Consider the following 13,431-nt stretch of genomic DNA (forward strand, 5'->3'; position numbering starts at 1 on the left):
GTGAAGTTCAGAGAAGTGATCCCAGTACCCAGATTCGAAGAGTTGAAGTGTTTTGGAACGAAGACCCTCGACGGACCGTTGTGCCTATGACGGTCCGTCATACTTGCCGTCGAAGGGAATGAAGAGAGCAGCAGAAGAAATTGCACAAGTATGGGACGACGGAGTCCATGACGGTCCGTTGTGACCACAACGGTCCGTCGCGAGGTCTGTCGACCCAGCCGTGTTTTGGCAGATTTCCAGCAATTAGAATCATTTTTTAATTACGTTTTTGTTTTTTTTTAAAAAAGTTCAAAAAACCTCATTTTTGGGGTTAGACTCCATATTGTTAGACTCTTAGATTGTTAAACTCCGTATTGGTAAACGTTGTATTGTGAGATTCTTGATAATCATTAGACTTTTTGTGAGATTATTGATTACTTTGAGATTCTTGCAAGTGATTATTGGTGATTAATCAAGCAAACTTTTGGATTTTACTCTTTCTCATTGAAGTAAGTACATGAATTCTTATCTACTATATAAGAATATTGTGTTTATGGCTATGAGTAACTAAACTCCATAACTAGGGTTGTGGGAACCATAGGCAAATAATGAGATAAATCCTAACTAAAATAACAATTCTAGAATAGTGTCTTGCATGTATTAATAATTCTTTCGCTTAGAAGTCCTTTTAACGGATGATCAACGTTAGAACTCGCCTTAATGCTACTTGTCGGACCAAGGAGGTAGATAATAGGAAAAGAATTATTAACATAGATTTAGTGTATACTATCTAATAGGCTAGTATTGATTGGTACGAGGTAATAACTTAGTCAAATATCGAATACGATGCTTAATATGAGGTAAGGATAAGGGTTAGGATAGCAACACATGTAGCCTGACCAAGGTGCGGAGTGAGATTTTCTAGATGTCGAACCAAGGATTTTGTAATACATAACTTATCACTTTGCATGCAAGATACTAGGAAAGAATTGTTATAGTTAGAATTATCAAGTTATGAACCTGTGGGGAACACGTAAACCCTAGTTACTTTGATTAATTTATTAAAATCAAACTGTCAAAGCTGTTAGGTGTCTCTTTGAAGTTCGTTTTTTATTTTCACTCGTTTAGAAATAGAAACCCCCCTTTATTGTTTTTACTTTCCAAGGAAGTCATTGACCAAACAATAGTAATAACAGGTTGAAGTTAAGTCTAGACTATTTTCCTCGTGGAAATGATCCCAACCTCACTAGTTGGGTTATTTACTTGACACGACCTCTTTACTTCTTATTTGAGAAGTAAGTTTGAGCGTGTCAAATTTTGGCGCCGCTACCGGGGAATCTAGCTTTTAGATTAACTTGAACTTATTACTATAGTTTAGTTGATATTTTCTTGATTTTACTTTGTTTTATTGTTTTTGATTTCTTTTCAGAACTATCCTCCTTGTATGCCAAATACACGGAGAGGAAGAGAACCCTTGTTTCCCTACTATCACGAGTTAGAGCATACACTGCGCAATATGAATCGAAACTTGGAAATAAATGATGAGGATCCGAACCAGAACATCCCAGCTGCGGTTGATGTTCATGGTCAGATGTTACCCGATGCTCTGGGTGAACATCAACAGAGGGGACAAAATCCCGTTCCACGGCCCCTAGCATACTACAGAGGATATGATAACATAGAAAACTCGTATGGGCCATTTGTCTTGCCCCCTTTACTGAAAGGTCACACTTTTGTGGTAACTAGTAGCCTGATGCAAATGCTCACTGCCAGAGGTTGGTTTTCAGGGCTACGTTATGAGGATCCACATGTCCATATAGCTAAGGTAAGGGCAGTGTGTAAAAGTTGTGTAGGGAGGCCTGATTTGGATTTAGATGTAATAGGTCTCAGAGTGTTTCCTCTCTCAATGACGGGAGAGGCTGCTATATGGTTCACTGATCTTCCATACAACTCAATCTTCACTTCGAACCAATTAAGAGATGTCTTCTTAGCATGCTACTATCTGGTCTCCAAGAAACTAAACCACAAAGACAGAGTGAACAACTTTGTGGCACTACCAGGAGAGTCAGTTAGTAGTTCTTGGGATATATTCACCTCATTCTTGAGAAGTGTTCCAAATCACCGTATAGAGGATGAGTCCCTGAAGGAATACTTCTATCTAGGATAGGATGATAACAATAAAGCGGTGTTGGACAGTATAGCAGGTGGATCTTATGGGGAGTGTCCTTATGCTGAGATCGCTGAAAAATTAGAGAAAATATCCCAGAATAACATAGCTTGGAGTTTTAGGAAGTCTGATACGGGGAGAAACACCTTCGCAGTGCAGTTCACTCACAACCCTGCCCCAAATGAGATTCGGGAAGAAATGGCTCAGATGAGAACTGAGCTTGGGTTGGTACTAAAACATGTCATTGGGGTGCAGAAAAGATAAATGCAGTCAACTACTTGGCTAAACCACCACCTCCTAATGATGAGTGCTATTATGCGGAGGACACTTATGCAGTAAATGAGTAGACGGGGGGTTTCCGACTAAGCGCCCAAGGCTCAAATCAGGATAATTGGCGCCAAGTTCGAGGGAACCAAGGTCGGAACTATGGTAACTACAACCGTGAGGGTCATTATGTCCAAGATAGAAACTACAACCGCGACAACAACTTTAACAGGGGTAACTATGCTAATAGAAACGACAGGAATGGGACCTATGTCCCTCCTCAACATCGTGAAGTTACTCCTAGGGATGGTGGACATAGTATGGCGCGAGTTGAGGATATGTTGCACAAAATGATAAAGAGGTTCGACACTAGTGATGAACACATTAAAGAGTTGAGGTGTGATTTAGCTAGTATTGGGCAAAAAGTTGATACACATGCAATTTTGATTAAACAGATCGAATTGCAAGTGGCCCAATTATCTGCGACAGGGAATACACGGCAATCGGGCACTCTTCCTAGCAACACTGTCCAAAATCCAAAGAATGATGGGCACTGTATGGCAATCACTACTCAGGGTGGTAGGCAAACTATTGACCCACCTATGCCATCTACTGAGGAAAATGTGAGAAAGGATAACGATAATGTGCTAAAAGGGTAGTGGTGAAGCAGAGGAAAGTAATGTAAAAGATGCAGAAGTGCCTATCAAGGTAATTCCCATGCCTAGGCCACCACCACCCTTCCCTCAGAGATTTGTGAAAAAGACTGAGGATGGTAAATACCGGCGTTTCATAACAATGTTGAAGCAGCTTTCTATCAATGTCCCTTTGGTAGAAGCTCTAAAACAAATGCCCGGTAATGCCAAATTTATGAAAGACCTGGTCACCAAGAAAAGATTAGTCACCTTCGAGGATGATGATAGACTGCAGCATTGTAATGCTATTGCTACAAGATCCCTCGTACAAAAGAAAGAAGATCCTGGTGCGTTTACTATTTCTTATACAGTTGGGTCATTACATTTTGCGAAAGCATTGTGTGATCTGGGGGCAAGCATAAATCTCATGCCCCTCTCGATTTACAAGAAATTGGGTTTGGGGGATCCAAAACCCACTGCGATGCGGCTACTGATGGCTGATCGGACAGTGAAACGGCCCATAGGGATACTCTATGATGTGCTAGTAAAAGTGGAGTCATTCATCTTTCCGGCTGATTTTGTTATTCTTTAATGCGAGGTCGATTTTGAAGTGCCTATTATTCTTTGGAAGCCATTCCTTGCTATAGGTAGAGCATTAGTTGATATGGAGAAGGGACAGATGACATTTCAATTGAATAATGAAGAAGTGACCTTCATCATTTGTAGGACCAGGAGGCAGAGTGGTGAGTTCCAATCGGTATCTGCCATATCCCACAAAGAAAAGATGAAGAAGGAGACTGAATAGAAAAATGCAAACAAGAGTTTATGGTTGGGGATTTGGTGCTTGTAGACAGTTCTGGGGTTCCTTGTCTTCCGCGCAAGCTCAAGTCCAAATGGACTGGCTCTTACCTGATTACCCAAGTATTCACTCATGGAGAAGTTGAGTTAAAAGCCAAGGAGGGAGTGCGGTTTAAGAGGAATAGAGATAGAATAAAACTCTATTTTAAGCATAAAGCATCGGGGAATGAAGTGATCTACATACCATCTTGATGAAGTCTGAGTAATCAAGTGTCCCCAGTCATGCTGCGACATTAAATCACGCGCTTGTTGGGAGACAACCCAATACTTATTGTCTTTTTAATATTGGTAGCATTTTTCTACTAATGGGTTTTTAAATTTGCAGGCACATCACCAGGAAATTCTGTAGAAAATTACTCTGCAGCAGTCACTGACGGACACATAGACGGACCGTTGCGCCTGCGACAGACCGTCGTATGCATCCGTCGTATCAGGTACGTTTTTCTGTTATTTTGAAACTAGGGAACACACGACAGAACCAACGACGGGTCATCATAACTGCAACGGACCGTCGTCAGGTAACCATCGCGTGATTAATGAGTTATACCCGTCCCGACCCGACTGGACCCTTTTTCAAAATCAGACCGTTTGAACCCCCCCAACCACTCATTTCACCCCATTCCTTCATTATTCCTCTCATCTCCCCTCTCTTTTCAACTTCCACATTCCCTCCCACCTATCATTGCCCCCTAAAATTATCTAACGCCCTAGAGTTATCATCTACTAGTCGGAATTGTTGTTGTGGGTGTCTACTTTGCCAACTGAGTAATTGTCCATTTGCTTTTTCTCCATTTCTAAGGTATGCATCTTTAAATTTATACTCATTTATCTTGCCTTTTTGTTTACTAGTTAGTATTAAGCTTAGTTCCTCGTCGTATGTTGTTTACTTTAGACGATTCTTTCTAACCTAGGTTACAAATGTTTGAAATTGCCATGTTTACCACTAGATATAGGTGCTTTTGCATTGCTAGTTTCCTAGGTAGTTGGGTTAGACACATGCTGGTCCAAAACACTACAAGGTTGATGTGGGTTCATCGGGGATGCTTAGGGTACCCTCAGTTCTATCATTGTTATTTAGAACGAGACCCCGATGACGGACCGTCGTACCCACGACGGACAGTCGAAGGGTCCGTTGCAAAAGCCCTAGCACCCTGTCCCAACGGACACATGTGATGGATCGTCGTACTCACGACGGTCCGTCCTGCACAACCATTTTAGTTGTCAGAGACCCTTTTTCTACGGGTCTCTCATTTTTTCCCAAGTGTTCCCCAACGGACACATGTGACGGGCCATCGTCTTCACGACGGTCCGTCTTGCACAACCGTTCTGGTTGTCAGAGACCCTGTTTCTAAGGGTCTCTCATTTTTTTTCTAAGTGTCCTTCAACGGACACATGTGACGGACCGTGGTATCCATGACGAGCCGTCCTGCATGACCGTCATGATGGTCAGAGACCCCTCTAATAAGGATCTCTATATTTTTTATCAAGTGTCCCACGACGGACATCTTCGACGGACCGTCGTACCTATGACGGTGCGTCCTGAACATACCATCATGCTAGTCAGAGACTCTCCTTCAGAATTTCCTATATATACATAGTCTAAGTAAAATACGACGAACCTCACGATGTGTGTCACTATTTCTACAACAATGACATACTATTTTCAATGTTTTATTTATTATGGTTTTGCTTGTCTTGTTTGCCACTACTCGTACTAATATTGATCCTTTGCATGTACTATCTACTATGGCACCCAAGCAAGACTGAATCTACGCACGAGGGTGATCAAAGTCTATCACCCCGTCTTCCCACATGATCATCGGCTCTGATGATGACTGTGACCGTGAGTATGTGCCCCCAGACACTTCCACACCTTCCTGTGCTGCACGTGCTCCCAGAGCCACACCCAAAAAGGTGGCATCCAGCATAGTCACTGCCTCCCATTCTAATGAGGAACGCACACTGACTGGCACACCATCTGGGTCAACCACAAATGAGGAAGGAGCGTCTGGCTCCTTAGGAGTATCATGGTCCGGGGAAGCCTCTGGCTCTACTGAGGTTCCCGCACCCGCCACCGCTGCAGCGTCGGCCTTGTGAGATGAGGCTGACAGTTCAGACTCTACATCCAGCTCACCAACTCAGGTCCCCAACCCAGCCACTGACCAGCCCAACCGGTGGTGTGTCGACGGGCTGTTTCAAGTCTACTCCGACGCCAAGTTCCGGACTAATAAAGGAGTAATGACTCGAACACTCACTTTGGAGCGGCGGGTACTTACAGGGAGTCTCCCGACGATTCTTGAGATCCACAACCTCTTCACCAGGCATCACTTGGTGTGGATAGCACGTCCGTTGGGACGATACAACGAAGAAATGGTCCGAGAGTTCTACGCATCCTACGTAGCGACTCTCCGATCACAGATCGATAGGCGGGCTTCCCCCGCTAAAAAGGCCCCACTGGAGCAGGTCTGAGTCCGGGGCGTATAGGTTGACATTTCCCTGCCAGCCATCCGCCAGTTTCTATACGGAGAGAGTGTTGATGCTACTCGGACCCCCCTCACTGCCGAGTTTGACTACCGCTGGCAGATAGTTAAGGATGTCCAGTTCTTGCGCAATCCATCACTTAGAGAGACCACCAAGAGGTTGATGGCCCTGCACCTGTTAGTAGATGGAGAGGGTGCCGATTGGGTGACTGAGCCGAAGGGGGCCATCAAGAAGGCCAACCTCACGTTCACAGCAAAGTTCTTGTGGCTGCTTGTCCATCACTGCCTTTCCCCTATAGCTGCTGATAATATCGTTACCTGGGATCGAGCAGTGTTGACGGCGGCGATGATAGCCGGATTCGAGGTGGACTTCGCATGGCTTCTCCAAGCAGTCATGTACAAGAGTGCATTCAAGGTCACTACTACCTACCCTTTCCCGTGCATGATCTTTGCCCTTTGCAGGTCCGCAGGTGTGCCCATATGGCACGTAGATCAGCTTAAGACCCCGAAGGGCACTGTTGACGTCGGCCTCATTAGAAATGAGGCCAATGAGTTGGCTCCACGCAGAGGGCCCCGTCCAGAGCTGCCCCCACTTGCTGATGATCTTGCTGATACGGTAGCCCAAGCCCGCACAGCTAAACAGGCGTCCACTGACACTACCCCGGTCGAGTCTATCCCGGGTAGTAGCACAGCCCCGAGCTCCTCTCGCGCAGCCCCTCTACCAGCACTGGTCCCGCTTGCAAGGATCCAAAAACTAGAGGCACAAATGGCCACTCTTCTTCATCATACCCAGCCGTGGATGTAGAAGTCGATTACTGAGTCTCAAGAGCGCCTAGAGAGGAAAATGGTGCAGTTTACAGAGCGGAAGATCGCTGAGGTTAACCAGCGCCTGGACGCCTTTGAGTTGAGAGTGCTAGCCCGACCAGCCCCTCTGGTGGACGTGTCGACTCTTGAGGCTGCAGTCGACAGTCTTCGTGCAGAAAATGACACGATCTTAGAGGCTAGGGTGCCAGAGTTTGAGGCCCCTTCTGTCGAGCCTGCTAACGACACCGTGTAAGCGGCCCTTTTTGCTACTTTAGAAATTCCACCACCTCCCCCTCGAGAGAGTGCCAAGAGGCGTAGGGATCGAGTAGAGGACAAGGCACGAGCAAGGAAGAACGTGCGCCGAGAGATGGAGGCTGCGCGGAGAGCCTCACTTGCTGAGGAGGAGGCGGACCAAATGAGAGCATCAGAGTTAGCGGCTAGGGCGTCCATCTCCCGCATTGTAGATATAGCAGGAGGCACTACTGATGGTGCGGTTGTTGCTGAAGACACCAGTGAGGGTGTACAGATTGCAGAGGACGTGGGTTCTGGGGAACCGGACCCACCAGCTTGCTGATCGACGGCACTTTGCGCCACAGGTTTGCTTCACCTACCACTCTAGTATTTCGATTTTTTATGCATTGGGGACAATTGCATGTTTTTTTGTTGGCGGTGGGGTAAATGGAAAGTGAGTGTTAGGGTGAAGTCTGAGTAGCCCAACTCACTATCCTCTTTTGGGGTTTTCTTGCCTGTGTTCTTTCTCCCCAAAAGACTAATTACTTTTTCTGTTGAACCAGCATGTTTATATTTTTTGTACATAGTTTAATTCTGGAGCCTGATGGCTAAAATGATATCATGATAAACTGAAAAATAATGCAATACTAGGCATAGTAACTGATAATTGTGAGGCTCTAAGCATGAAATAGAGTTACACCATTGCATTACCCTGAGTCTTAAATTCGAACTAGGTGTCTGATAATCTGGTATAGTGATGACATGTCAAGTGAGTGTGAGGAAATTTGAATAGTCCACTTGGTACTGAGCTAGAACTTGTCTGGTTAGTCCTGCTAAAAGTAAGTTGTAATAGACAATTAGGAAAGGATCATAGGCCCTTATTCAATATAGCCCATTTCTAGCCTAATTAAAAGAAACCAAATGATATTTATCCTTCTTTGATCCAAATAATTTGAGCTGAAAATAAGACCTTTCTCTTTTCACCCCAACTGATCTTTTCTGGGAACAATGTGTTGGCCCTGGTCCCTCCTTGGACATGTGCACCTCATCTTATGCCAAAAGCATAAGTTGAGGGTGGCTAATGCATAAACATTCTTCGTTATGTCCCTAACCCAACTTTGGGTATTGTGTACCTTGACTCATGGCAAAGCCATGAGTTGAGGGTGGATACTATGAGGAATGCTCTGGAAAGTGGGGTTGAAAGAACAAAGAGAGAGAAAGAACAAAAGTAAAGTTACTCAAGAATTAGTTGAAAAGAAAAGTAAAGAAAAAGAAAAATACACAAGAAATACTAGCAAGAAAAGAAGAGAGTCACTTACACAAATGAAGAAAGAAGAGAAAATAGCAAGGTGAAAGAATATGAGAAACTGGGCGAGATAAAATGATAGAAAGTGGAAGGTTTAGCCGATATGTCAAGGAGGGCAAAAAGTCACTAAAGTATACCTAAATATACCTTACCTGACCCCGATTTTATGTTGCTAGCTAAAAAAAAGTCCTATCGTGATCCTAAGGGTTGTATAGCGAACTTAAGGCAGTGAAAATAAGTGCAAGCTTATGGCAATAGGTATGAATGAGAGTGACTTTGTTCTGAGAGCGAGTGTTGAAAAGTAATCCTTATACTCAAACTGAAATCATTGTGTGAAAAAGAATGATTTTTTTTGAAAGTGAGGACACTAGTTGCAATACCAAAATTGTTAGCACCTCGGTGAGAAATTGAAGAGGATAGGTGTTAGTGCATGGTGAGTCTGTGTCATGTTCAGATCCCACATAATTCAAGACTAATAGTGATAGCATGCATAGATTTGATGAGATTAGTCGGGATTGATAGCTAAATGATTGCAAAGGATAAAATATGGATACTATTGTACAAAGATTGTGTAGCGAGTCATAGTGCGTCGCTTGAAGACAAACAACGAACTTAAGTGGAGGGTGTTGATATACCGTGGTTTCACGGTATTATTAATACTTTTCCCTTAAGTTTAGTGTGTCCAAAAGCCTTTTTGTGCTTATTTTTATATAAGTTTCTCTTTGTTTTGCAGGAAATCTGTCCAAAGCTGAATGCGGAGATTTTGAGCAACGAAATGCATAAGATACCACCTACGGAGCTTATGACGGTCCGTCATGCTTGTGACGGTCCTTAGGTAGTAGCGTAATGCAGCTGCTAAAGGAAGATGGGGAAGTCTGACCAAGTGTGGGATTACGAAGCTTGTGACGGTCCGTCGTGGCTATGACGGTCCATCCTGCAGGTTCATCGTGAAGTTCAGAGAAGTGATCCCAGTACCCAGATTCCAAGAGTTGAAGTGTTTTGGAACGAAGACCCTCGACGGACCGTTGTGCCTATGACATTCCGTCATACTTGCCCTCAAGGGGAATGAAGAGAGCAGCAGAAGAAATTGCACAAGTATGGGACGACAGAGTCCATGACGGTCCGTTGTGACCACAACGGTCCGTCACGTGGTCCGACGACCCAGCCGCGTTTTGGCAGATTTCCAGCAATTAGAATCCTTGTTTAATTAGGTTTTTGTTTTTTATAAATAGTTCAAAAAACCTCATTTTTGGGGTTAGACTTCGTATTGTTAGACTCTTAGATTGTTAAACTCCGTATTGGTAAACATTGTATGGTGAGATTCTTGATAATCATTAGACTTTTTGTGAGATTATTGATTACTTTGAGATTCTTGCAAGTGATTATTGGTGATTAATCAAGCAAACTTTGGGATTTTACTCTTTCTCATTGAAGTAAGTACATGAATTCTTATCTACTATATTTGAATATTGTGTTTATGGCTATGAGTAACTAAACTCCATAACTAGGGTTGTGGGAACCATAGGCAAATAATAAAAAATCCTAACTAAAATAACAATTCTAGAATATTGTCTTGCATGTATTAATAATTCTTTCACTTAGAAGTCCTTTTAACGGATGGCCAATGTTAGAACTCGCCTTAATGCTACTTGTTGGACCAAGGAGGTAGATAATAGGAAAAGAATTATTAACATAGATTTAGTGTGTACTATCTAATAGGCTAGTATTGATTGGTACGAGGTAATAACTTAGTCAAATATCAAATACGATGCTTAATATGAGGTACGGATAAGGGTTAGGATAGCAACACACTTAGCCGGACCAAGGTGCGGAGTGAGATTTTCTAGATGCCAGACCAAGGATTTAGAAATACATAACTTATCACTTTGCATGCAAGATACTTGGAAAGAATTGTTATAGTTAGAATTATCAAGTTATGAACCTGTGGATAACTCGTAAACCCTAGTTACTTTGATTAATTGATTAAAATCCAATTGTCAAAGCTGTTAAGTGTCTCTTTCAAGTTCGTTATTTATTTTCACTCATTTAGACATAGAAACCCCCCTTTATTGTTTTTACTTTCCAAGGAAGCCATTGACCAAACAATAGTAATAACAGGTTGAAGTTAAGTCTAGACTATTTTCCTCGTGGGAACGATCGCAACCTCACTAGTTGGGTTATTTACTTGACACGACCGCTTTACTTCTTATTTGAGAAGTAAGTTTGAGCGTATCAATTCCTTTGTGTATCATTTTATATAGAGGAGCTCATTTCACTTCAGATTTCTGGAGATCCTTCGAGAAGAGTGTAGGCACGCAGGTGAAGCTTAGTACTGCCTTTTATCCTTTGTGCGATTGACTTCAAGGGTAGTTGGGATTACCATATTCCTTTGATAGAGATCTTGTATAATAATAGTTATCACTCCAGCATTGGGATGTCACTGTTTGAGGCATTGTATCGTAGAGCGTGTAGGTCTCCAGTTGGGTGGTTCGAGCTTAGAGACTCATCAATTTTGGGTTTCTAGATTATTCATGAGGTCTTAAAGAAGGTCTGGGTGATTAGGGACACGTTGGCTACTGCTTACAGTCGGCAAAAGTCTTATCCAGACAACAGAAAATGACCCTTAGAGTTTGATGTTGGTGACTATGTCTATTTGAAGATATCACCTATGAAGGGGGTGATGAGGTTTGGCAGGAAGGGGATGCTGATTCCGAGGTATGTTGGGTCGTATGAGATACTACAGCGTGTGGGAGAGGTGGCCTATGAGTTGGCATTGCCTGCAGAACTAGCTTCTGTTCATCTAGTCTTTCATGTCTCTATGTTAAAGAAGTTCGTAAGTGATCCGCCATCGATTCTACCTGTTGAAGGTTTGGAGGTTGATGAAATTTTGTCCAATGAGGAGGTACCTGTTGAGATTTTAGACAGACATGTCAAGCGGCTGAGGAACAAGGAGATTGCCACAGTGAAGGTATTATGGAGGAATCATCTTGTTGAGGGTTCTACATGGGAGGCCGAGGCCGATATAAGATCCCGCTACCCCAATCTTTTCAGCTCTTGAGGTTAGACTTTCTACTCTTAAGTCTAAGTTTCCTTATCTCTCCATTGTTTGCTGATATTGCTTGATTGTGTAAAGTGACTATATTATGATTTGACTGGAATTACGCTAGATAGTTAGTTGTGTCATTCGGGGATGAATGTTCCTAAGGGGGGGATGATGTAACAACCCTCAAAATGGATATGCTAAGTAATTCTTAATGTGTGTAGAATGCCTACGATTAAGACGGGTTCACACGAGGTTTTATGGGCGTAGAACCAGACCTCTGAACCCTTACAACAGCCAAGCTAAATAACTTGGGGAGTAAGTTGAGCTAGGAAAGGTTGGGTCCAGCCATGTAGGGCTCCTAAAGATGAATATTTACCCAGATGAGTCTTTACCGGAGTTAAAAAAGGGAAAACTTAAGTTTGGATGGTCTAGTAGTAAAATAATCTTTTTCTAGGATAAGGATAGTATCATAATTACCCTATATACATAATTAATTATTTAATTAATAAGGTAGAGTGGTATTTTTTAGAGAGAGGGCCGAAAATTGGCTCTAAGAGTGAATTCTTGCTCCACCTAGGTTCGAACCTAGGTGGAAGCAATGAATTAAATTTGTTTTAATTTAATTTGGTAAGTTAATATGATTAATTAAGATTATTATTTATTAGCTGATTAAAATAAAGGGGAAATTAGATTTTTTATCATTTAATAAGAACCTTATTTCACTATGTTTTAAACAAGAGTTCTAAGCCTAAGAAAGCTCTCACTCTCTCACGTCTATATCCTCAACGTTCACGATCATTCTCTCTTCCCATTAACATTTTTGTCTGCCAAATAACATTCAACAACAAATAATTTATCAAGAATCTTCACACTTGAAGAACTCACACAAATATAAGAAAAACAAACGTTAATCAATCACGTAGGCAAAGAGAAAGTGTTCCGTCGAGTGGGGTGTTGAACTTTTTGTGTTGGACGTGTGTTTGGAGAAGATTTTGGGCAGCAATTCAAGGTTTGGACGTCAAAAAGGTATGGGTTCTCTTATATCTTGGTCCCTTTCCCAAGAGACCCTTAAGGTTCAGTATATTCAATCCGAAAACTAGGGTTGTTCCCCGTTGCATGTCCCTATCACTAGATCCCAATGTTTCGTAGGTTGAATATGTTTGCTGGTATATATTTGGCGTGTGTTGTATTTTTGTGATGAATATGTTCATGTATGTGTGTTTGAAATCGTATAAAGGATCACCTTTGTGATCCGAAACTATGTGTACGTGTGTGCAATGTGAACCATGATTATGTGTCTCGGGTTTAAGTCTCTAAAATGCGATGTTAGTTCTTTGTATTTCACTTACACATGTTTATGTAAATCTTGATTTCCATAAGTGATGTAAAGATCCTGATTTTAGTGCATTTCTTTATCGAATGAAATCTTTAAAATGCACCTAAAGAACTCACTAAAAACTACTTAACACGTCTAAACATTTAATGTTAAAGAATTGAGAAAATAGGCTGCAAAATTTCCAGCATCTTGTTAATGAGTTTCGGCCAAACTAAGAGGATTTTCATTCTATGAAAAAATGAATTAAAATATGTGGTATCACTGGGGATTGAACCCATGACCTCCCCATGTTAAAAATCAATGAAATAAGATGACAAAAAAGGAATGTGAC

General features: G+C 42.2%; 1 protein-coding gene across 1 annotated transcript; it reads left to right on the forward strand.

Moving 5' to 3' along the window:
• Positions 1 to 11,401: 11,401 nt before the first annotated feature.
• Positions 11,402 to 11,779, forward strand: LOC138342253 (uncharacterized). The gene has a single exon (XM_069294575.1). It carries the CDS (start codon positions 11,402 to 11,404, stop codon positions 11,777 to 11,779), a length of 378 nt encoding a protein of 125 aa, XP_069150676.1.
• The last annotated feature ends 1,652 nt before the right edge of the window (positions 11,780 to 13,431 follow it).

The sequence above is a fragment of the Solanum lycopersicum genome, chromosome 1 (assembly GCF_036512215.1).
Source record: "Solanum lycopersicum chromosome 1, SLM_r2.1".
In the NCBI taxonomy this organism is placed as follows: Eukaryota; Viridiplantae; Streptophyta; class Magnoliopsida; order Solanales; family Solanaceae; genus Solanum; species Solanum lycopersicum.